This window comes from Ranitomeya variabilis, chromosome 6, assembly GCF_051348905.1.
Source record: "Ranitomeya variabilis isolate aRanVar5 chromosome 6, aRanVar5.hap1, whole genome shotgun sequence".
Lineage (NCBI taxonomy): Eukaryota > Metazoa > Chordata > Amphibia > Anura > Dendrobatidae > Ranitomeya > Ranitomeya variabilis.
The window spans coordinates 49,913,290-49,940,166 of NC_135237.1; the positions used below are offsets into that span (position 1 = coordinate 49,913,290).

General features: G+C 41.4%; 1 protein-coding gene across 2 annotated transcripts in view; it reads right to left on the reverse strand.

Moving 5' to 3' along the window:
• Window positions 1–26,877, reverse strand: part of MPP7 (MAGUK p55 scaffold protein 7) — a 323,523-nt gene that overhangs the window by 176,734 nt on the left and 119,912 nt on the right. For both annotated transcript variants that reach the window (XM_077268457.1, XM_077268458.1), the window contains exon 4: window positions 11,943–12,061. In XM_077268457.1, coding sequence (XP_077124572.1) covers window positions 11,943–12,061 — 119 coding nt within the window. The remainder of the gene's footprint in view (window positions 1–11,942; window positions 12,062–26,877) is intronic.

Consider the following 26,877-nt stretch of genomic DNA (forward strand, 5'->3'; position numbering starts at 1 on the left):
AAAAGGTTGTTACATAAAATGAGAATAATGGGGATAGGGGAAAATATGTGTAAGTGGGTTAAGAGCTGGCTCAGGGATAGGAAACAAAGGGTGGTTATTAATGGAGCGCACTCGGACTGGGTCGCGGTTAGCAGTGGGGTACCACTGGGGTCAGCATTGGACCCTCTTCTTTTTAACATATTTATTAATGACCTTGTAGGGGGCATTCAGAGTAGAATTTCAATATTTGCAGATGACACTAAACTCTGCAGGGTAATCAATACAGAGGAGGACAATTTTATATTACAGGATGATTTATGTAAACTAGAAGCTTGGACTGATAAATGGCAAATGACCTTTAATGGGGATAAATGTAAGGTCATGCACTTGGGTAGAAGTAGTAAGATGTATAACTATGTGCTTAATTCTAAAACTCTGGGCAAAACAGTCAATGAAAAAGACCTGGGTGTATGGGTGGATGACAAACTCATTCAGTGGCCAGTGTCAGGCAGCTGCTACAAAGGCAAATAAAATAATGGGATGCATTAAAAGAGGCATAGATGCTCAGGAGGAGAACATAATTTTACCTCTATACAAGCCACTAGTTCGACCACACTTAGAATACTGTGCACAGTTCTGGTCTCCGGTGTATAAGAAAGACGTAGCTGAACTAGAGCGGGTGCAGAGAAGAGCGAGGTTATTACACTTGGGGCTATTTAGTTTGGAAAAACGAAGGCTAAGGGGTGATCTTATGTTAATGTATAAATGTATGAGGGGACAGTACAAAGACCTTTCTGATGATCTTTTTAATCATAGACCAGAGACAGGGACAAGGGGGCATCCTCTACGTCTGGAGGAAAGAAGGTTTAAGCATAATAACAGACGCGGATTCTTTACTGTAAGAGCAGTGAGACTATGGAACTCTCTGCCGTATGATGTTGTAATGAGTGATTCATTACTTAAATTTAAGAGGGGACTGGATGCCTTTCGTGAAAAGTATAATGTTACAGGGTATATATACTAGATTCCTTGATAGGGCGTTGATCCAGGAAACTAGTCTGACTGCCATATGTGGAGTCGGGAAGGAATTTTTTTCCCCAAAATATAGCTTACTATTTGCCACATGGGTTTTTTTTGCCTTCCTCTGGATCAACATGTTAGGGCATGTTAGGTTAGGCTATGGGTTGAACTAGATGGACTTAAAGCCTTCCTTCAACCTTAATAAACTATGTAACTATAAAAAATTAGGTCTGACTCGGCACAAAGTGACTCAAATTCATTAAAGGCAAGGGCCCCATCGGCAGGTACGCCTAAATCCCATTTTTCAAGGCTTCAGACGGATGCACCGACGGAGTCAGCGATGTGTGGCTAAAGCGGGATGTAAACATAGCCAAACAAAAGTAGCAATGCCAACTACCGGATATTACGAGGAACTTACTCATAACGCAATATTCGAGTATTTTCGTTAAAAACTACCAGAAAAAGTTGCCCTTTAGTTGCTTGCTACAAAGTTATTGGCGTGTAAGTATATCACAAATTATCAGCACTTAATAGGGCAGTCATTATGGAAAGTTTCAGGTCACTTTATCCCCCCAGGAGAAGCGTTGTGCAGTTGAGAGTAACCGCACTCAGGGGGGGTCCGGGATATGAGTAACTTTTTCTAAAATACGATTTGACTTATGTTTCCTCAGGAGACCACAACTCTCCATTAAGAAAACACGTACTAACAATGTGCCTTATTTTCACGTGTAATTCCATCTATTTCTTTCCCTCCTTTACATGGGAGTACTTGACATCCAGCCCTCGGAGATACTGCGAGATACGGAACATATTTTTGTGCAACCACAGGCTGAGAAGATGAAGCCAGGGCGATGGGAATAATTTACTTTCAATATGGGGGGGGGGGATCAAAAATAAAAATTATTGATCTGATGATCTGTTTTACCACCAAGCTGGCACACTCGCTCACAACACAAATACACAAACCGCTAGCGAAAACGCCTTCCGCTGCCGCCAGGCTGATCTGTGGGACCAAATTATGTTCTGAGCAACAAGTACAGGATTTGTATCAGGATAAAGCTTTGATAGTGGCAGAGAAATATAATTCCATAATAACATTTTTGCTATACATAGCAATATTGTGGGATTGCGGTATATCGCACAAGCAATCAGACAATGTCAGGTTTAGGTCCCCAAATGGGACTAACAAATACAGTAGAAAGTGATACATTTAAAACAAGTGAAAAATAAAAAAATAAAAATAGGGTAAAATCAAACCCTTATCCCATATTAAAAATTAAAATAATAAAAAATATACGTATTTGGTATCACAGCGTTCATAAAAATCTGATCTGTCAAAATATATAATTAATTAACCCTATTGGTAAACAGCGCAATCAGAAAATTGAATGGAAATTCCAGAATTACGGCTTTTCAGCACTGCGATAAAAACCAATTACCTACCCCAAAATGGCATCAATAAAAACATCAGCTCAAGCAGGGAAAAATAAAAAAAGCTCTCACACAGCCCCACCAACCAAAAATGTAAGACATTAATGGGGTTGGGATATGGCGACATAAGTAAAATAAAAAAATGTATCTTGCAAGTTTCCGAATTTTCTTTCACAGCGTAAATAATAGAAAAAACTATGCATGTTTGCTATCTGCATTATCGTGCTGACCTTGAGAATCATAGTTCCAGATAAATGTTATCGTATACTGAAGATCGTAAATAAACTACCCAAAAAACAATTGCAAAATTGTGCTTTTGCCACACTTGGATTTTTTTCTGGCTTTCCTATACATCACATGATAAAATGAATGTTGTCATTCAAAAGTACAACTTGTCCTGCAAGAAACAAGCTATATCGAAGAAAAATTAAAAAAAAACAACTTATAGCTCTTGGAAGAAGGGGAGGAAAAGATGAAACGGCAAAAAAAAAAAATAAAATCACCCCATCAGGAAGGGGTTCCACAATTTGGCTACTACAAGCCCATTGTTTTCCGGCATATTGCTGGCTGCAGACGGTGTCATCTGTGGTCGGGTTCTTACCACCCAACCAGGGGCGCTAAACAACTGATCAGCGACATGTTTGCTGGCCGGTTTAGGCAGATCCAATTTAATATGCGCACAGAATGATCAGTAATGCATAATTCTGTGCGCATAGGTTTCCAATGTTCTTGACAGCACGTCCTGTTTGCAAAGCACAATGTGCTGCCGAGAACATTGATCATTAAAGCGAGCGCAAAGATCAGTTCGCCTGATGAATGAGCACTTTGCTACTTCTTCAAGTGAATGGCAGCCTGTTCACACTGTACAATTAGCAGGAAACTCATGCAGAGGAAATGCATCCTAAGAATCCGTCAGCGAGCTTGATCTGGCGGAGAGTTGTTAACTCATTTATCTGTCTTTTTCTGAGCTCCTCTAAGCTGATTTGTGACTACAAAGTTAAACTCCACTTTGATGGGTTCTGTAGTCATAAACCAGCAGATAAGAACCTAAAAGAAACACAAAAAAAGAACGAGACTTCCCATCAGAATTAGCTCTCCGATGGTTTCTACAGCCATCAATAGACAGTGCAACAAGGAGGCTACAGGAGGCAAAAGGTGGAATTTTATAATGAAACTCGTGCATTTAAGCAAACAAAACAAATGTCCGCTAAGTTGCCCGAATCTTTTACCATCTTTGCTTGTAATCACTATTCAGTGATGTGGCTTTGTCTCTACGCAATCAGCCCAGGAATTCTGAAAAACCTCTGACCAACCTCCCATTAAGAGAAGACTCCTCTGTCGTGTTTCCTTACAATGTACATTTTATGCTGAAACACAACTTCTATGGACTAAAGCCACCGCATGAAACAACTTACTACAATTTCAGTTGACTTTGTTAAAGGAAATCACTTGAAATGAAGCTGAGCCATGCGGGAACTCAGAAAAATACATGTATATTGCTAAAAAGATTGTTGTTTTTGTCTGAGAACATCTATTGATTTAAGCTTAATTCCAAGTCCTTAATACTAACCATGCGAAAAAAAAAAGTTCTGTGAAAGCAGCCGGAGATATCCGTCCAAACAAGGGCTAGCAAACATTTGTGTATGTTGAATGAGCGTCTACCGTCAGCGGTATAGTCTTAACCCCGCGCCTGCTGATACAAAAGGATCGATTGACAGCTTTGAGAAAGAGGCGCAGTTCTACGCGGATCCAAGTACCGTATGTGAAAAAACATAACCGGGTCGTCTCGAAAAGATTACTCTTCTTGACACTGAAGTTGGGCGGCTCCTCGCTCTCGTGGGACAGAGCCGACTATCGGAAACTTCATACATGATTCATTCAAATGAATGGTTGACTGTGTAATACGTGGACAGCGTGAGCCCACTACGGCCGGAGCCAAAGTCTGTTAGGGGGTCCCACGTAGGCTCGAAAAATAGTACAATAAAAGATATCACTGCAAGCAGGACAACCTTTCGTGTCACTATCGAGGAAATGGTGTAAGACCTACATGGCCGTCCTAGGGACTAAATTATCAGCATCGTCCAGAAGGTCAGGAAAAATGTTGTATTAGCGCCAACCAGAACACAAATCATGTTGATCATGAGAGCGCAACCTACTGTCGATTTGAAAAGTCTACACAACCTTGTTAAAACGTTTTTTTTTTACCATGTTAAAAAAAAATCATATCAAGGAGTCAAGGAGAAAATTTCAGAACTTTTTACACCTTTAACATCACCCAAAATCTGCACAGATCCATTGAAAAACAAACAAATCATTATGAGGGGGAAATTAAAAATAACAGAACTAAAGAAATGTGGTTGCACAAGTGTGAACACCCACTTATAATTGGCTAATTGTGAACACCACCACATCCCCAATCACATTTAACCCAGTCACCCCATGACAAACCCGCTTTTTGTTTTTTTCCCTCCCTTTATTCCAAGAGTCATAACTTTTTCATTTTTCCAGCCATATAGCTGTATGTGGGTTTGCTTTTTTTGTGGACAAGTTGTACTTTTGAATGACACCATTCATTCATTTTGACAAATCGTGTTCTGGAAAAACGGGTAAAAAATTTCAAATGCTGTTAAACTGCAAAAAAAAAAAAAAGTGCAATTCCACAATGTTTTTTTGTTTGTTTGTTTTTTATTCATCATATTCACTATATGGTAAAACTGACCTGGCAGTATGATTCCCCAGGTGAGTACGAGTTCACAGATATCAAACAGGTATATAGTTTTATTTTTTTTATTCAGGTGGTAAAAAAAAGTGCCGAAATTTGTAAGAAAAAAAATCTTCCCGCTTGTGTCGCCATTTTTCGAGACCTGTAGAGTTTCCATGTTTCAGGATCTGGGGCTGGATGAGGGTTTTTTTTTTTTGTTTCTTCTTACCGATACAATTTTGGGGTAGACAAGGTTTTCATTGCCACTTATTGCAATTTTGTGGCGACTAAAAAAAATGTAATTCTGGCATTTGAGTTTTTTTCTTGTTACACAGTTTACCAGTCAGATTAATTTACTTTAAATTTTGATAGTTCGGACATTTCTGAATGCAGCGATATCAAACGTGTATTTTTTTAAAATTCTTTTTTTTTTTTTTTTAAGGGGCAAAACGGGTTATTTGAACGTTTGTGTCTTTCTTTTATTTATTTATTTACTTTTTCCTGTATTTAATAGTCGTCTTAGGCTACTTTCACACTAGCGTTTTTTTGCATACGTTGCAATGCGTCGTTTTGGCGAAAAAACGCATCCTGCAAAGTTGTCTGCAGGATGCGTTTTTTCCCCATAGATTTACATTGGCGACGCATTGCGACGTATGCACACACGCTGCAACCGTCGTGCGACGGTTGCGTCGTGGTGTGGCGGACCGCCGGCAGCAAAAAACGTTACATGTAACGTTGTTTTGTGCCGACGGTCCGCCATTTCCGACCGCGCATGCGCGGCCGGAACTCCGCCCCCACCTCCCGGCACCTCACAATGGGGCAGCGGATGCGTGGAAAAACAGCATCCGCTGCCCCCGTTGTGCGGCGCTTGCACAGTATGCGTCGTTACGTCGGGCCGACGCAGCGCGACGGCCCCGTACCGACGCTAGTGTGAAAGTAGCCTTAGGAGATTTAAAGCTTTTGTAGTCCGATCACCTCTGCTGCACATAGCAGGGCTTCAGGCACGGCTACGTAAAGCAAAAATCACAATCTCTTATGAACGTCGGTCATGGGCCGGCGTTCGCAGAAAGTTCGTAATGACAGGCAAGGGGATCTTCAGAAGACCCCCTGCTGTAATGACAACCCATCAGTGTCCCTTGATCACATGATGGGGCACACCGATGGGCGGGATCAATGATGAACTTCATGTCTGCGCATGTGAAATGCAGGTCAGTGATTGACATCGGCATTTAACTGTTTAACAGCAGTGGGTGGATCGCTGAAATCAAGTGTCAATATCAGTCAGCCAACAAGTGCAGGGAAACATGTGAGCTCAGCGTGTGAGCCTGCATCAAAGGCAGGGACACAGCCGATGATGCAAATGTACGTCATCGGTCATGAAGGGATTAAATTTGTATTACATAGTAATCAGTACACAGCGGCCATTAACAGTGATTCCGATTAACCCCATGTAAAGTTTAGATGTTCCTAACATTCAAAAAGTTAAATTTAACAGCAAAAGCCATGATCTGTAAACAGCTTACAACATAGCAAAGGGATGTCATTGTTGAAAGTTGTCAGTCAAGATAAAGATACAAAACAATTCCAAGGCATTAAATATAGCATGGAACATTTTGAAGATGTTCATCTATAAATGGCTTAAATTTGGCACACCAGTGACATTGAACTTCCCTCAAATATCAATTAAAAGACAAGAAGAAAATTGGTCCTGGAGGCTAGCCAAGAGGCCTCCAGCAACATTAAAGGAGCTACAGGAATTTCTGTCAAATTCTGCTTTGGAACTGCATGTGACAACAATCTCCAGTATGAAATGAAACCTGGCACTCAACTTGTACGTGAAAGAAGTTTTATTTACCAGCAACAAAAACGTTTCGGTCGTTAATCTGACCTTCATCAGTTACGTATAGATAGTGTTGTCTATAGTGAGTGTACGCTCCTGTGAGAGAAGGGCTATGTTTTCCCTGTTATGAGAAGAGAACGGATATGTGACCGGTAACCGCTGGCTTGTGACGTGACGCGGTGTCCACCGCTGGTCCAGACCACCAGGTAAATAAAACCGCTTTCACGTACAAGTTGAGTGCCAGGTTTCATTTCATATTACTAAGGTGTTGGAACCTACCTGGGCACCACACTCCACAAGCTGTGCACACGTTTATCTATTAAACAATCTCCAGTATTCTTCAAATATCTGGCCTGGGATAGGGTGGCAAATAGAAAGACTTATTTATAAGTAAAATATCCAAGCCTTACAAAAACCTGCATCACGCCTGCCTGAAACATGTGGTAAAACAGGTTAAGGTCTGATGAGACCAAGGTTGAACTTTTTGGCCACAATTCCAAAAGGTATGTTTTTGGCGCAAAGTCAAGACTGGGAATCACCAAAAGAACACCATACCCACAGTGAAGCATCATGGTGGTAGCATTATGTCTTGGGGCTGTTTTCTGGCAGCTAGTGCTAGCGCTTTAGTCAATCTAAAGGGAATTACTAACAGTTGTAAATATTAGTCAATTTTGCAACAAAACCTTCAGTACTCTCCTAAAAAGGTAACGAAGAGGAGGAATTTCATCTTTTAGCACAACAAACACCCCAAGCTTACCTCCAAATCAACAAAAGAAAGTATTTGGCTAGAAGATTAAAGGTTTGGAATGGCTCAGCCAGAGCTTGGATTAGAATCTTATTGTGAATCTGTAGGTGACCTGAAGAGGGCGCTGTACACAGGAGATGTCCTCGCCATCTAACAGATTAATTTTGCGGGAGAATTTTTGGATCTATACATTGGTGACGCTGGCCTCTCTTGGTCTAAACCTAGATTTAAAATTAACGTTTTGTTTGGGGGTTTTTTTGTAAACCAATTTAAACATCTTCGTCACACCTTTGATGTATAGTGGAATATTTTCTCAATAGGTTCTATCATTTTTGATTTTTCATGTTTTACTTTTTAAGAATATTTATGCTTCTTGTTGACGGATTTTTTTTTAATGAAAGAGGCTGACTTGCATACTATGATCGGTAATTTATACACGGTTATAGTTTTTATATCTCATTACACTGGGATTTAAGTTTGCGATTACGGTAATTCTTTTAAAAATAGACATGAGGGGCCCAATTTATCAAGAACGGCATTGTTCATGCCGATCTTGATGAGTGGGCGTGCTGGAGTCAGATTGATTAATTAGGCTACGTTCACACGTTCCTTTTTTTCATCCTTTTTTTTTCAGGTCCTGTTTTGAAAATCTGCAGCTAAATTCAGCGCTGATTTTAGCTGCGGTTTTTGATCCTTTTTCTTCTGCGGATTTCACTGCGGGTTTCCAAATGCAGTTTCCTATTGGTGCTGCTGGAAACCCGCAGCGGAATCTGCAGAAAGAATTGACATGGTACTTCTTTTTTCTGCAGGCAAAACCGCTGCGGATTTGCCTGTGGAAAAAAGGATCGTCGGCACAGCGGGTCCTTTTTTCCATTGGGTTACATTGTACTGTAACCTACATGGAAAACTGCTGCGGATCCGCAGTGCAATTCCGCTGCGGATCCGCAGCAAAAACCGCACCGTGTGAACATAGCCTTAAGGGGTGCACGCCTCTTCATGAATCTGGAGCGTCCGCCGCGCCGCCATCCCATCACTCTCCATTTTTAGGGTGCTAGGAGGGACAAACGTGAAAGTGCCAAAACTCACGGAATTTTAGGACAACTCCGAGCTGTGCCTATATTTTGCAGATTTTTCACATCATGGGATATTTATCTGGAATACTATGGATTTTTTATGGTATCTTTCAAGTAGGGTTTAAAGAGTATAAATTAAGAGTATAAAACCGAGACTTAAATTTTTTACCCTATCATTATTGAATCAATATTTATACTCCTTCATAAACGGCGTAAAATATATATATTGTATATGGTATGTGAATGAATAAATAAAATTAATTAAAGCAACACTCTGGCATCTTTGTTTTGTTATTTCACCACCGGAGTGGAATAACTAGTGTAAATTTGCTGTCCTTAGTATTATTATACTCATCAGTCGTCCTAGTCTTCAGCTGTTCCAGCCGCCGCTCTGATACTGCCACCTTGGGACCACAGCTTCTGAATGACCAGAAGTCTGAGGTAACAGGCACGAGCTCTCGGTGTAAGTCTATGAGGGCCTCGTTGTGGCTCTCAGATTTATATTGAGCGGTTTCAAAAAAACTGACCGTCACATCCAAACATAGACTAAGTGTGAACAGGTGCTGAACCTAGAGTCACCAACTCGCATACAGTCAAATAAATAAAGCAGCACACTGCGGCGCTGAAACATGCAAACATGAAACATGAAAATTGAACTGCATTACTGCACTAGAAATATGAAAAAATGAGAGCGTTTAGCGCACAAAATGGCCAATTTATGTGTACCTGGTAGCCACATCAGGGCATCTCTCGTATACCAGGTCCTACGCTTTCCTTTCCTCTCTGAGAATAAACATCTTCATCTGCAGTAATGCAGTTCAATTTTCAGGTTTCATGTTTGCATGTTTCAGCGCTGCAGTGTGCTGCCTTATTTACTTGACTGTATATGAGTTGGTGACTCTAGGTTCAGCACCTGTTCACAATAAGTCTATGTTTGGATGTGACGGTCAGTTTTTTGAAATTTGTATTCATTAGTAGGGTTGAGCGAAACGGGTCGTGCATTTTCATAAGTCGCCGACTTTTGGCAAAGTCGGCGTCTCATGAAACCCGACCCGAACCCTGTGCGGGGTTGGCCATGCGGTACGCGATCTTGGTGGCAAAGTCGCGTTTCGTATGACGCGTTTAGCGCCATTTTTTCAGCCAATGAATGAGCGTGGGCAGAGTGATGACATAGGTCTTAGGGGAGTGAACGCCTATCGTCATGTTATCGCTTGTGCGCAGTAGGGATTTGGAATGTGCAATACGAAATTTTCTGTGCTGGGACGGAGAGGAGAGGGAGAGGGAGAGGGAGAGGGGGAGAGAGGGAGAGAGGGAGAGAGGAGAGAGAGAGAGAGAGAGAGAGAGAGAGAGAGAGAGAGAGAGAGAGAGAGAGAGAGAGAGAGAGAGAGAGAGAGAGAGAGAGAGAGAGAGAGAGAGAGAGAGAAAAAAAATTAAATTCCTTCATTGGGTTTCGTGTTTCGGCCGAAACCCGACTTTTCACGGTGGTCGGCCGATTTCACTCGACTCGACTTTTAAGACAGTCGGGTTTCACAAAACCCGACTCGACCCTAAAAAACTAAAGGTCGCTCAACCCTATTCATTAGCCTTCTGACCGAGCACTCCGCCTCTTAGCCACAGGTGTTTTAATCGCAGCAGGTCCATTACCCCTCCACAGAGAGAGAGAAATTTAGTCTAAGAAGAGGTTTCACAGGTACCCATTCAGATGAAGACGTTTATTCTCAGCGAGGAAAGGAAAGTTTAGGACCTGGTATTCGAGAGATGCCCTAATGTGGCTACCAGGTACACATAAATTGGCCATTTTATGCGCTAAACGCTCTCATTTTTTCATATTTCTAGTGCAGTAATGCAGTTCAATTTTCATATTTCATGTTTGCATGTTTTAGCGCCGCAGTGTGCTGCCTTATTTATATTGAGCGGTGACCTCCGGCTCGCCCAACAAACACTGGAGAGATTAGGCAGGTTCACAACCAAAAGACCAACCACAGCGGGGCCCAGAACAAAAAATGACGGCGACTGGTAAATATATTAATTACTAGGAGCAGGGAACTTATATTAATAATATTATGGCAGTGAAATTAAAAAAATGCCAAAGCTGTGGTTCAATAAGGCTTCTTTCACACTGCGTTTTTGCCCATGTTACTTGGTCCCTCATGGCTTGCATTCGAACACTCTGTAAAGCAGGATTTGAGCATACGAACCAACGGGACCAATGACTATAATGGTGCCGACATTGTGCATCATTTTTGTGCGTATACGTAGTAGACTACATCAAATTGTTCACCTCCAGTAGGTGTATACACCCGAATCCCATTTTGTGGGGATTTCACACACAAGCCCCGACAGGACCAACGAAGGTGGGCAAAAATGGAGACATGAAAGGAGCCTTACACAGTAAAAAATAAATAAACTCTTCAAAGTATACTACCCTAGCTGCACACAAATAAGGAAATTTTCATTTTTTTTTTATTTTTTATGTTTTTTTAAGCTTTGCCATTTTTCCTTCTCCCAAAGAGATACCAGTTTTGTTTTGCTACCATATTAAAGCCACACCGGTTATGCAAAAAAGGAGTTAAAATAAAAAACTATTTAGCTAAAAGTACATAAAAAATACAGTATTCACCTTTAGGATAAGGTTTAATTTAGGAAATTAAGTGTGGACATTAGTCCAGAAAGGGTTACGTGAATCTGCCTTGGTCCTGAAAGGGTCAGGAGAACCTACCTAGCATTTTTATGTGTAATTTTCTGGGTTTATTAATATTTGTTTTAACAAATCTTGTAGTTTTTATTTTACATTTTCCAAAGCGATAAATGCAATGTAACCCAAAGGCAATCAGATGGTAAAATATTAATTTTACAATGCCACTGCAATCTTAAAAAAAAAAGAAAAAACATGAAAAATGACTTCCACCGTAAAATATTTCAGGAAGAGGTTTTCCTGCCGACTGTGTTAAAAGTGCCTATAGTCAACACTATGAAAACTTTCTTCCCCATAACATAAAAACAGCAGTTTCCTGTTCTACCAGCCCAGACTGCGCTCATAATCGTCATATCTACTTTACACCATCCGCGAGTTTTAAAAGTTCTGAGGCCGCTCAGACATAATCCCTAATAATGTTGTCTTTGAGTCATGAATGGCATTTCAATATGGCTTACCTTCACCAGTGAATGGAGACTTTTTTCACCAAACATATCCCAAAGGAAGGTCAGGTCTTCCTGGCTGTCCACATGCGGCTGCAGCTGGGCCGGTAGCGTAGCCAAGAGCTCATACAGACCTATAAAATGAAAATAAAACAGAAAATGTAATCTCATTAATTTCAGCTAACAGTTCTGTGTGATGGCTCGCCTGGAGCACGTCAATAAGAGCCCGGAGTTTCCACTCGAGCATCAGCCAAGTCATCAGAAAGGGCCTTCAAAGATCAATACGGTAAAAAAGGGGGCTAATTATACGATAAAATGGCCAGAGATGTCATTCACCCATCGGCCCGTGGCACAAGAAATACGGATATTTATTCCTTTTAGTTAGCGACAACCAACACGTACGCTGAGACTTGATTGTTTTTCCATCCTAAGTGATGGTAGTGAATGAAATGACTCATCCGTTCAGCTTCCAAAAACTAAACGGGGTGGTCCGCAAGAATCCCGACTCTGGTTACTTTGAAATTTATTTTTTTTTAATTTACTGCTCATTTAACAGTTGTATTTCCATATGTCCCATAAAAATTAATGTCGATATTCTACTTTTCGTACCTTATGTCTTCATAGTTTCCATGCTGCGCTGATCGTATGGAGCAATGATGTATGCCACTTATAAAATCCATACATTTACACATCATATATAGAAAGGCTGGGGCGGCATGTCTACTTGGGTAGCATAATTATCAAACTCGGGCAATTTATGTGCAAGTCACGGGGTGCTGGGTGACTACTCTGGATACACAAGAATCTGGGCGCCACAAATCGGCTGATCCCAAAGGTGTCCACGTCAGTTCCACTTTAAGTAAGACTCCTATAAAAGTCGCTCGTTTTAGTAAATCTGTGTACTTCAACCGATTAATCCTCCTAGAAATACATGAATAAATTGACAACTGGGTGTAACTTTTCCCTTATTTATTTATTTTTTTCCCCCCATAGAGTCTGATAACGCCATCAATGCTGACCAATAATCAGATTGTGTAGGGGCATAATAAATGGGCAAGGAGGAGAGGCGAATAACAAATAGTTGTCCATGTATTCACACATTTCCAAGAGGAATAATAGAGGAACATGGCCATTCAATGTTCTAAAAACAGAGGCTCCAAAATTGGTTCAGTATATGTCAGGATGCAACAAATTGCAGCCATAATATATCATAGGGTTTGTTCCAGAAAACATTTATCACCTCTCCTATCAATAGGTAATAATGAATATGATTGATGGGTTTTGTTTGCAGGGACCCCACTAGAACTGTGGACCAAAGTACGCTGTGTGAATGAAGCAGTAGTGTCCATGCATAACCACCGCTCAATGGAAATGATTATCATATAATCACACTGCTGCTACAGTGCCGGGTGGTCACACATGAGCGCTCCCACTCGACTGACACAGGGGACATTGGTACCCCAGTTTCAATGATCTGTGAGGGTCCCAGCAGGTGGGAGCTATTATACTCCCAGCTATTATACCTTTACTACCTATCATGTATATAAGTGATACACTTAAAATGGTTATCTCATGTAGAAAATATAATAAAGCGGACCCATCACCAGGTGAAAAGTGAGCATTTATTTCGCCCTTATGTTATCCCTGCCGCACCCTGAGCTTTATGGGTTTTTTTTATTTTTTATTTATTTATTTTTTTAAATCTACCATACATCAGACAGTAAGAGCCATTTTACTTAATGAGCGTAATATAATATTTTATTAAATAAGTTATTACGATTATTTGATGTAGTTATAAAGGACGTGTCTTTAGGCATAATCACCCAGTGAGCAACTCCCCTTTAGTAAAGACCATAAAAATTAGGATATTGGATGCTTTAAAGAAAAAGGTTCATATCTCCAGGGCCATATGGTGAATATAAAAAATAAAAGAAATAAAAATTAGAAGACTAAGAGGAATTGAAAAAAAGAAGCAAAAACTGGCCACTTTTGACCTGGTAACAGTCCCCAGTGCCTCTTTAAGGGCTGAATCAGATCAAACTGTCCACGGCGCTCCTGAACTGAGCATTACCGCCTCGTAGAAATACATGAAGCTGTCATGAGTCGGGAGACCCGCGGTCAGTTCGTGCATTGCGGTCCAATTTGCACTGATGCCTGCATGAGCCCATTTAGTCATAGATGTAAGACCTAATACCTATCAAGGGTGAAAAATGTCCCCAAAACATACCTCTGCGGAGCAGAAATCATAGTACCGTCCTTGGAATACTATATGTAAAGTTATTTGTAAACCTCAAGAGAACAAACTAACAAGCTCAAAAAGTACAGTCTCGAAATAAAGTCAGTCCTAAGTTTATTGTTCTTTTTTTTTTCTTCTTCTTAATGATGGTGATGCCCGAGCATCAGCAAGTACTAGATATTAGAGGCATAGTGGAGTAAGCTTGCAAGGCAAACAGTAGCTCAGTGTTCTACAGTAGCAGGCGGCGTAAGCTGCTATCCATCATATACACAAACTATCAGACTGTAGTCCAAGAATGTAGCCGCACTGACTGCGCGAGCCTCTACGGGGAGCTAACCTGGCATGAGCCGATATCAATTCATAGCACATGTTTAATTTTCCAGGGGGGATTACTAGGGGTAAAAAGGACAAAATGCCTCTTTTTTTCCCCCTTCTTTCTGTCTACTGTCTACGAAAATACGAATATCCTCCAGGGATCCCCGCTACACGGGTCTGCTATTATTTTTAGGCTGAATAACTGTTGCTGTTCATCAAAAGGACAGCTTTACAAGATGTTTAACCAAAAAGGCCCAGTAACATTATAAGCTGTAAGATGGGCTTCCAACTTCTGAAGGCTAATCTAAATATTGTATTAATGAGACGTAATGCCCGATCCTTCAGGACCTTCTGTGCGCCATTAGAAATGTAATGCTAGGCTTTGAAAAAGGCCAGTGTTCCGATTTGTTATTCCATCGGTTGGCACCGGGCATGAATGTCTTCTCTCTAATATATAAACATGCGATCTCCGATTACGCTTGTTTGCGAAGGTCAAAATAAGATATGTATCTCCAGCGGTTTCTCCAAAATAAAAAATAAAAAAATCTTGTTCGTGAGCGTAGAATACGATACCCACAGACCCCAGGAAGATAGAAAAGTCTTTTCAACTCAAATATATTAATATACTTATTTCAAGGGGAAATAAATGCTCGTAATGGTTTGCCAAGTAGCACTGTGGTGAGTGACGATGCGGGCGCCCAAAAAAACACATCCTGAAAAAAACGTGTGTTTAGAAGTAGTGATTAACAAAGAGAACAGCTAAAATGTGGGCAGCAAAGGGCAAGAAAAGTTCAACCAATATGGGATTGCGGGAAATGGATCTGTGGTATGAACCAGTTTTTAAAGGGAACTGTCAGCTCACACATGCTGTCCAAACCATGGGCAACTGGTATCAGCCACTGGCTGATGCTTTTAATAGCCGCCGGGAACAAGAAGCACGGGTGACTAGTCGTACAGATGGGTGACTAGTCGTACAGATGGGTCCCTGGCGACTTTTCCCCGCCTGCTGACACTGACTGACAAGTCTCTGCCTGAGTGCACATATAGGCAGAGGCTTGTCAGTCACTGTGAGCGGGCGGGGAGAACCCGCCAGGGACCCGACAGCTATTAAAAGTCCGTTTTATTTTTCTAAAATCCCACAAGGTTTCATAGACTAACATATATGGATGCGATCACACAGCCTGTGGCCGATACATGTTGCCCACGGTTTTGGGCAACATGTATCAGGTGACAGGTTCCCTTTAAAGGAAATCTGCCAGTAATCACCCCTCATAAGCTGTGTCTATAGTCAAGTAGGTCATAGGACAGATTAAAATTGTCCCTTGATATCTGTGATCGGATGTCTTATTCCAAAGAAATACACACATTTCTTAATATGTAAATGAGCTGTTAAGATCTATGGGTTGGACATAGATCTTCCAGAGAATCTGCCTTCAGAGATTATTTTAAATTAAGGGGGGCGAGTTACCAGCGTGAGACAAGTAGATCAGGAGAGCAGACTGTCAGTCAATACATGTCTCACACTGGCAACGCCCCCTTTCATTTAAAATAATCACTGGAGGGGAGAGATCTATGTCTGGCCCATAGATCTTTATAGATAAATGGTGCTATAATAATAGCATCCCACCCGTAGCGTCCAGATGTTACAGCTCAATGGATGGGATTTCAAGAAATCTCAAGCCCACTATGAGTTTGGGGACTCCTGCGGATCACCCGTGGGGGCGCACATGCGGCTTGTCTCTCCAGACACTCTCTCGAGCTACTGAATATTGTAATTCAAGAAAACAATAAGTCTAAGCAGTAGTAACTGAGACAGTGTAACTCTGACTTCTTATAAATAGTCCAGGAGTAGGAAGATTATATCATGTGCATCCAGCGTAACGCAGAAATGGAATTACATATGGAGATAAAACACCGGTAATTGCAGATGGGGTTCCTGTTTACAGGTATCATGTAAAAGCGCATCTGTTGGGGAAAAGATAAACATTTATATCGTCCAAATTGCCGCCATGTTTAGAAAATCCATAGTCTACGAGGTTCCTGGAAGCCTTGAAATGATCTGTGCCTTGTCGCCATCTGTTTAGAATCATCGGTAATGTGGATTCCAAATCTTCTCATTGCAAATGACTTGGATTATTGTCTACTACTATCAGGGAAGCCAGCCGCGCTGGGTAATCATACCTGACCTGTCAATCATCTCTAATGTGATCAAGAACATCTGGAACATGGGCAAATTTGTTATTTCTAAGTTGAAGAGTTATGCGGGAGGCAGATTATAATGGTTGTCTGAGTATGTCTATTTACCTAGATGCTGCAGAATACAGCTGAGTGATTGATCCATGAAAGTGTGGCATGCACAATTACACAGAAATGCAGACCAGACGCCTAGTGGAAAGCTTCAGATGCAAGGAGCGCGGGCCACAAAAGACAACGCGGTTGCAGAAGATCCTAATTGTGCCTCGCATTACTCAAGATGGCAACTACAAATAGCTTATTACAAGGCGGGCAGCAAATTGTATCATTATGCTTCATTCTGGCATCAAGTCGTGATTAAAAATTAAGTTGTAAAGACATCTACAAGAGATGCAAGGACAATTTTTGGTATGGATTTTATTAACCTACTCATGGTAAATTATAGTCTTATACTGAAGATACCAGTAGGCAAAAATATTTATTATTATAGAGCCATTTATTCCATTGCGCTTTACATGTGTGGAGGGGTGTACATAAAAAGTACAGTAATTTTAAACAACACAGGTCACACTGGTACAGGAGGAGAGAGGACCCTGCCCGCGAGGGCTCACAATCTACAAGGGATGGGTGAGGATACAATAGGCGAGGATAGAGCTGGTCATGCAGCGGTTTGGTGGATTGATGGTTACTGCAGGTTGTAGGCTTGTCGGAAGAGGTAGATCTTCATTTAAAGTGTATCAATCCTTTCAGACAAAATCTGTAGAAAAGGGCGGCCATGCTGCCCTCATCTCCCACAAAAAGATTAAGCTGTGTTTGGTGGACATAGGAGTCCAACATGTCCAGGAACTGTTCGGATTCTCGTGCTCTTTTTGAATGGGCGGTTCCACTATACCAGCATTCTGCCACCATTATAAGTAAGGCCTTTTTCACACTTCCGTCTTCTGTAGTCCAATCTTCAAGAGAACCTGTCTGCTTGATTTAGCACTGTAAAGTAAAGGCATGGCCATAACGGTGCTGTTGTGCTAATTAAACTGATACTTTTTGTGAAGGAATCTGATCTCTGGTTGTCGTTTTATCAGCCTTTAAAGTGTTCTTCCAATGACGTCTTCTGTGCATCGGGCCGGGAATGGAAGTAGGGTCGTCTTCTGCTCCTCTGCCTGCCTCCTATGTTTCTTCACACCCTTCTTTTTGGGGGCTTGAGTGCAACTACCTTGAGGGGGGCAGGAGCTGGATGTCACTACGCATGGGGAGTCTGGATGCATCTCGCGACCCTCTCTCAGGGCGGAATGTGGATCTCAAGGTCAGAAAGGTTGGGGATCACGGATCACTGTTGGCGCAGAATTTAAAAAAGAAGGCAGGTCACTAAAACTCAAGTTCTGCTGCAGAAAAAACACAACACAAATGCCCAGTGTGAACTTAGCCTTAAAGGAATAGGACAGCAACTTAGACTGAGGGAAGACACCTTGTTGGCGGCACTTTGTAGTGATTTTTCAGAGGTAGGACAAAATGCCTAGATGAAAAATCAGTTGCACTTGAGGAGTAATTCCTTATAGAAATGAATGGGAACGTCATAAACATCTGTATATGGGAATTCCTTTAATCTGCTATCCAAAATGAAATAATTCAGCACTTGTTTCTTTCTTCAACAGAGGACTAGTATAATGTGGAATCATTCCCAGAATAGTTAATATTTGGTCATCTATTAGGTAGTATTGATCCAAGAATACAGAAGTGTGTTCTCCAGCCTTGGCTTAATATTCCAATGAACTTATGAAGATTTTTATTGTTCCATGAAATGAAGAGCAAACAATATATGTGAGAGATAGTGGAGCGTCCCAATAACTGTGAAGCTACCCAATATGATAAATGAAGAGCAGGTGCTCAGAAATCCTGATGCGGATAGTACGGCGTCAAGATCAGGATTTAGCTTTTCTAACAATGGAAAAGAACTCAGGAGGACGGCCAAAGGGGACATTTACAGCTAAACTCCTGGATGAAGATCCATAAAAGGATAACTGAACATAGAAAATACATGAATGCCAAAATAATGAGAACTTCTTCTTTTAAAGGGAACTTGTCAGCAGATTATTTTGGTAATTAACTAACGTTATAACTTTTAGACATGACCGTCAATCAATCACAAAACACAGGGCGTGATTACAAAAGAGACTTTGATTACAAGCAGGACTAGTCACTCATCCAGATGACCACGCTCTCCTCCATAGGGGCAAGCATAAATGTAATAATATACAGGCTCTCTTAATATGCTACTTTCTTTTTCTTATCTGATCCGATTTTAATCACAATTTGCAATTAAAACTGAGAAACATACTAAGAAATCTTCTCTATGTGGTCCAGAAGCTCGGCCGTTTCCTTTCTCCTCTTCAGCTTCCTGTGACTCACTGTCGGACAGCTGGCTGCAGCAGAAGCCTCTCCCCTATGTCCTGTCTGCAATACTCGACAAATACTGTAGTATCGGGCTAAGTTGCCACGGTGCATAAACATAGTAGATTTTCAACAGCTCATTTGTTTGAGGAAAATCAACTGCACTTTATACTGCTAGCATAGCGCCAGAGGTCTAAAGATATCTCATGCACACGCTACGGAAAATCATCAGCATTGTAAACTGACAAGAGCTGTGGGTTTTAGGGTGCACAGCGGGTCAACTTATGCCGTGGAGGTAGGTGCATATTTAACTTCTTGCAATGCAAAGGATGAAATATGAGGTTTCCCTGCACCTTCCATGGAGTGATATCTCCAGCAGTAAATACCACTGTGGCATCTCCGCTACTGGAAGAACGCAGCAAATCCGTACTGTGGGAAGGTGAACATTAAGGCTATGTTTTGGGTGAGCCATTCCCTTCACTTGCCTGCCACCCATAAATGGATGCTCATACGGAAACAAAAGAGCTGGTGCTATAAACAACCACCTACTACCTATCCACAGGATAGGAGAGAAGTGTATTCTTGCAGGGGTCCGACTTCAGTGTCGGCTGTGAGAATGGAGCTGTAATGAGCACGTGCGACCACTGTTCCATGTGTGGTGGTTGCACATGCTCACTACAGCCCAATTCATACAGAGGACTTGGGATTCCTAGTTCTCTGCAGATTGAAAGCCCCCCATATAGGTTAGACTAAAAGTAGCCGAATTCCCAGATCAGGATTGGCCTACAGTCTATTCTGAATGGGGACCTCCTTATTCTCCACCGACAGATGATGTCAGGGTAGAGAAGAAGGATCAGGCCTGTGAATTGTATCGGCCGATCCTGGGAAATAGGAGGAATCTGGTAGAGGCTCTCTTATTGAGCATACAGGAACACTTGGCCAAGCCGAGCATTCTCCTACATGTGGGAATCGGGAGAGATCGCCGACGGCCAAACAATACTGTCCAATGTGTATGGGGTCCTCACAGTGTGGAATCATTACTTCTAGCTGGCCATGAGTACTTCTTTAAATTATGGCAATCAGCAGATAGACGTGAACACATTTGAACAGCTTTATATTCCAGAGGCAAAGAAAAATACTAATACAGGTGCTCCCATTAATGACTTTTTTTTTTTTTTTAATGAAAAGAAAATTTTTAATTGAAAGGAAATAGAAATCACTCACAGCCTTTCCAACACAAAATGCATTAACTTTCCCCAATATGTTACTTTACATTCCAACATTTTATGCCATTGGAAAGCATTCTGGGTTTTTTTTTTTTTCTTTCTCGCTTTCCTTTTCTTTACGATGTATATTTCTTGGCCCATGCTATACTAGGGATCTGGCTAGCTGAAAAGCCTGAAAATATGCAGCTTTTCTTTTTCCTTTTTTTTTTTTTAAAGCAAAAATGGTACATAAAACACATAAACCGGTAAAACGAAGATCAACAATTTCAAGAAAAATAAACAAAAAAGTGATTTCCTTACAAATACTGTACAAAGAATGATATCCAGAAGAAGGGGCGACCATGAAATGCTGAGATTGGTAATTCTAAGAAAATGAGTACACTAGCTCGCCGCCGCCACCACCACCGCCGCCAGTTCAATATGTACTGTCATCGCTATTGACACGTAGTAACTAAAGCAACAGGTTGCTAATTTAATAAAAAAATGATGTGTGCACTGGGAAATTATTTGTAATTCTCAGGTGTTTTAAGCCATATGTGCAAATCTATTATAAAAGGTAGATCATAATTCAGTCGCTTTCTGGTCTGCCATGATGTAACGCTACTGACCACAGGTAATGAGAAATGAAATCTAGATTGGAGTCTCGGCTCCCGGCAAGTAAAACATTACAGCTCAGAAGTCCCACAATTTTCCAGAGGTTAGTTTTATAGTACTGCGCGGAGTTAATTAATTTAAATGTAATGCCAAGCCGCGTCTACTGGGAATGTGTTAAAGAGATCAGCCCCCGAAATAATGTCAGTTTCATACATGTCACATTTTGATTAGCGTACTACATATATAGTTTGGAAACTACAGAAATCCAGCAGGCATTCTCTTCTCTTTTTTTTTAAAATATGGTTTCTAGAGCAATTGGGGTTTGCGGCCGTTACACAAGACTGAAGGGGTGGACATTCCCATTCCACATATTAGAGACATGTAAGAAGGGAGTCTTCTACACAAGACCACCGACATAAAAACAAAGTCGAACAGGAGCTCCCACTCCGCCGAACCCAGTTTGTACCACGAAAGGTCTACATTCCCATCCGCCTGGCATGATATATATTGGAATATAACAATTCTTAAAGGGGTATTCAATCTCCAAGATCCTATCTCAATATGCAGTAGGCGGAGTAATAATATTAACAAATACCTCCAGTTAGAAATGTAGCATAGTTGACTACTACCCCTGATGAAGCCACTATAGTGGCGACACGCGTTGGGTTCCAGTACCCCCTGGATTATAGGTTTGCGTTCATTCTGGTCATGCTCAATAGGTGCACATATTTTATTATGCTGTGGCTCAGCATTTAGCCTGTTTCTGTCTATATGACACTTATCTAACTTTTTGCCATGGCATGTGGTATGATGCATAAGGCTACTGATTTTCTGCTGCCCTGTATATGGTTTAATCTTTATGTATACAGGGCATCTGCTGTGTAATTTTCCATTGCACCTATTTGAAATTATTAAGGACTAGGCATGGGTCATTCATTTTGTTAGTTATCTAGCTCCAAATATAGCTTACATCTTCTTCGTTATTGTTTGAGTCTATGCCCACATTGGTATGCGGTATGCCTATATGAGACAGGCTATCAGCTTTATTTTGGAGCCTAGTACTGACCAACATATTGGGCCTAAACTGAGATTGGAGTTCCATATGTACTTAAACCTCTGAGGTGCACAACTGGCAAAGGTACCCACCCATGAAAAAAATGTGTTTATTATTTGATACTCTTGCAAGACATTTTTCAACAAACACCCTTTTTTTTTTTTTTTTTTTTTTTCATGTGTGGGTCCTGGAATCACAAATATGTAGTGTGATCACCCAGAGGACTATATGGCGGGTAACTAGTATATGGGCTTTGTTGACACCTTGTCATTTATACCTTCCTGCTCATGGTTGGTTTGTAGTGTCCCTGTGTATATACCATTATTTATTATATATTTATTACATCCTACATTTGACCAGATTTTCTGCAATAATTTGTATATAACTGGACATTGTCACATAACTATACTTCTTATGTGTTATTCCACGGGGTACTCATGACTATATGGGGTATTTGATTTTTTTGGTGGTTTTAATTGATTTTAATGTTTGTGCTTTGTGACTAATAAAATTTGTTATTTAGTGGTATTTGTTGGTGGTCCCTGGAATATAGTCTGTCTCTTTTTCTCTTTAACCCTAGTCCCTATTTTAGACAGACGCCAGGTTGATTCCCCTACATATATTTACATACGTCTTCAGTGAATTGGAGATGGTGCCCTCCACATGCTTTCTTTTTGTTTAGATGTAGCATAGTTGTTCTGATTCGCTATGTCGCTTACCCATGGGCAGGCATTGCAGTAGCTTAGGTATCTATGGTTATGACCACTCATATAGCGAAAGTTAGTTGTTTCTGGTTGTAACCATAGATATCTATGAGTGGTCATAATCATCGATACCTGCTACTGCAATGCCCTGCACATGGGGTAAGCAAAACAGTGAATCAGAATAACTACACTACATTACTAACTGGAGGTATTTGGTAATATTATTATTACACCTACTACATAATGGGATAGGATCTTGGAGAATTTGATACAAGCATTGAGAAATTTACTCTCCATAGACAAGAGAGCCTAATGGTGAACTTAGGGAAGTGGGAAATGGGCAAATGATCTTCCTAAGGCTCCCATACAAATTAGACTATTGTCGACTGACAATCTAAAGTTTATGGGGGCTTCCCGATTCTCCCCGGACAGGTGATGTCGGGGGGAGATGAGGATCTGGCATGTCAGATTTCAGACTTCTGATAGTTTTGTTCTGGGCAAGTTGAGCCACTCGCCAGGTAGTCTGCAGAGCCAGCGCTCCCATGTAAGCCAGGACAGAGCTTCTGAAAAAATGATCAGCAAAACCAACGGCAGACAGCTATTAACTGTTTATGGCTCCTTTAGGAGTGGACGTTCCCAATTAAAAGCCCATATAAGCATGTCCGCGATCACTTGATGGTTAAGCAAAATGCTCGTTCGTTGGTTGATCAGATAGCTTATACTGGCAAAAAAATAATAATTGTTATCGGCAGCACAATGCCCTTTGTCAACAAGAGGATGTACCGACGTTAACATGATACCGATATGGGGAAAGAACGATTGTATGAACAGTGGTCGTGTCCCCGTCATTGCTCAGGCTGGTAAACAAGTGCCAAATGACTGACAAAGCCAACTGGTGCTCGCTAGGGTGTATCAATGGCACGAAGATGGAAAGTGGGCACATTTTTGCATTATTACGCAGTCAACAGCAACTTCCCTGCTAGCAAAATAAACGGATTGCTTGTAACTGGATTTCTATCTGATGCGGCTATCAAATGTAACGGGTTGAAGGCACAGTCTAGACAAGGAGATCGGTGGGCACCACTGATGAAGGTACTAATCAGGATCTGCCTGGCTACTCCATTATAAAATATGTGCAAAAGAGGAGCCGCTGGAAAACCAGGGCTGTGGAGTTGGTAAGCCAAACCTCCAACTCCTTGATTTCCATGACATTGACTCCGACTCCACAGCCCTGTGGAAAACAGGAGCCTTGGATGATCAATATTTTTTTCTTATTTTCACTCTATCCTAGGAGACTGGACTAGTCCTTATAAATATACGAGCCATAAAACAGAGAGCTCATCCGGGTACCCAGCTGTAAACTAGAGGACGCGAGATCAATCTCTGCGCAAACAATGATATCTGGCCATGAAATCTCCACCAGATATGGCAGATGCATCATATACAAGACGTGCTCCAAATCTGAAATAGTCCGAATCTTGACAGGCGAGAAGTATCCTAACAGTTGTAACATTGGACAATTAGTCCATGATCACAGTGTTTTTGACCCATAGTTTTGCAGAGGATTAAACAGCGAGATCTATCAGAGGTGGTCACAGCGAAGGAGACATATAGATGTACTGAAAGAAGCCCAGGACAGAGCGCTAACAGAAGTCACTGCCTGCGAAGTCTATGAAAACAAAATCGCCATGAATCCCCCCAGTATGGATTACACAAGAGTGGATAAACTGATTGTGACCCCGACAATGCACCGAGCTGTAGGAAAGAATGCAGCCCGACTTATCAAGACGAATGTTTTACATGCTCCTCAAAGGACACTCAGTAAGGAGATCTTTGGCAGGTACATGGAAACACACACAAAGATACTGGCTTATAATGGAGTGGACTGTCGGAGCCTTCACCTCTGGATGTAATAAGTGTCAGCACTCGTAATGGGGCATTTCACAAAATAAACGACTTCCAGCCTCCACATAAGCTCATGCCGGAGTCACTAAAAATATTATGTCAGGTCCTTGCTTCATAAGCACTTTCTTATTCTAGTGTATCGGAACTCATTAGGGCGCAGGGCAGTGATGGAAATACGCCGGCCGCATGGATCCGCAGGCTGCAGGTGCTGTTCGGAGGAGCCTGTATGGCTCAGAGACTGCTGCCGTTTTAGGCATTTCAGACAGCCATCAATCTGTGCAAACATTCAGTATTTGCAGCAGATTTTTCTGCACCAAAAACCGAATTTTAGTAAAAAACGTTTTCAATGCTATTTTTTTTTACCAGTTATTTAAATGGGTGAAAAACCCTGCAAAAGATGAAGTGCTGCAGTTTTCTTAAAAAAAGCTTTGATTGTTCAAATCTGCAACGAAAATTTAAACGAAATTTCAGAAACTTAATTCTCTTTGCAAATACTGTGTAATGCAGCGGGGTTTTCGGGGTTTTTGTTTTTTAAATGTTTAAAATACCTCTCTCCCCTTTCATGAACATGTTTAAGCTTCTCACCCTGGGTCTTCGTGTGCACGTACACACCTTCCTGTTCCCTTGTTGGAAGAGAGTTGCGGACTCCCCCTGGTTCCTCAGGAGGAACGAGAAACCCCTCAATGGCCTTTTAGAGAGTCAGATCCAAGGTAGTGTTCTTAGTTAGTTGTATTGCTAGGGATCATAGAATGTTAGGCTACTTTCACACTAGCATTAACTGCATTACGTCTCAAAACGTCTTTTTTTCAAAAAAACGCATCCATCAAAAGTTTTTGCTGGATGCGTTTTTTCCCCATAGACTTGTATTGGCGACGTATTGCGACGGATTGACATACGTCGTGTACGTTTTACGACGGATGCGTCGAAATTTGGCGATACGTCGTCGGCAAAAAACGTTGCTTGTAGCGTTTTTTGTCTCCGCCTAAAAAACGTGTCGCGACGCATCCTGCGGCATACGTTTTTTTACACTGAGCATGCTCAGAAGCTGGATTTTGTTGCCAATTGGCCAGACACCCCCAAATCTATATAAACCTGGCCTGGGCCTTCAACCCCACATATATGGCCACATATATACGTGGCACTTATATACGTGCACTTATATAAGTGCCACGTATTTAAGTGCCACGTATTTAAGTGCCACGTATTTAAGTGCCACGTATTTAAGTGCCACGTATTTAAGTGCCACGTATTTAAGTGCCACGTATTTAAGTGCCACGTATTTAAGTGCCACGTATTTAAGTGCCACGTATTTAAGTGCCACGTATTTAAGTGCCACGTATTTAAGTGCCACGTATTTAAGTGCCACGTATTTAAGTGCCACGTATTTAAGTGCCACGATATTTCAGTGCCACGTATAACCACGTAGTTATAGTATTTATAGTACGTGGCACTGAAATACGTGGCACTATGACTGTCAGAAAATGTTCATTAAACGGTTAGGTGTAAGGTTAGGGGTAGGGTTAGGGTTTGGATCCCTTTATCATCATCCGTAGTTCATTAATCGGATGAATCCACAGTCGTCTCCGTCTCCGTTGCTGCAGAAGCATCCTACGTCTTTCCGCTGCCGCCTCCTTCTCCCGCACTATGATATCCAGGCGATTCGTCTCAAAGATAACGTCGGTAACCAAACTAGCAATCCTCACAAGAACACCTTCCATCGCTGCCACAAAACTAAAACCCTCAAAGATGGGCTGTAAAAACAGTAACTATATAGTTTTCCATATTTTCCAGTAGCCAATCAAATTTGGGAGCCTCCCATTTTAAAAACGGCTCCGTCGTAAAAACGGATGCAACGGATGGTAAAAACGGATGCAACGTATGCAACGCATCCAGTATTTTCGACGGAAACGTTTAGCGGATTTGCGACGGATCCGTCGAAATGCTGTATGCGTTGCATACGTTTTTCACTTTTTTTGACACATCCGTTTTTTCGGCAAAAAACGGATTTGCGACGTAATGCAGTTAACGCTAGTGTGAAAGTAGCCTTAGAGTTGGAAGGGACCTCCGGGGTCATCGTGTCCAACCACCTGCTCAACGCAGGATTCACTAAACCATCTCAGACAGATGTCTGTCCAGCCTCTGCTTCAAGATTTCCATTGAAGGAGAACTCACCACCTCTCATGGCAGCCTGTTCCACTCATTGATCACCCTCCCTCACTGTCAAAAAGGTTTTTCTAATATCCAATCTGTATTTTCTGCCTTTCAGTTTTTCAGTTTCCTCCCATTGCTTCTCATATTTCCATTTTGACTAGTCTGTACAAGGACCAGTCGGGTGCAG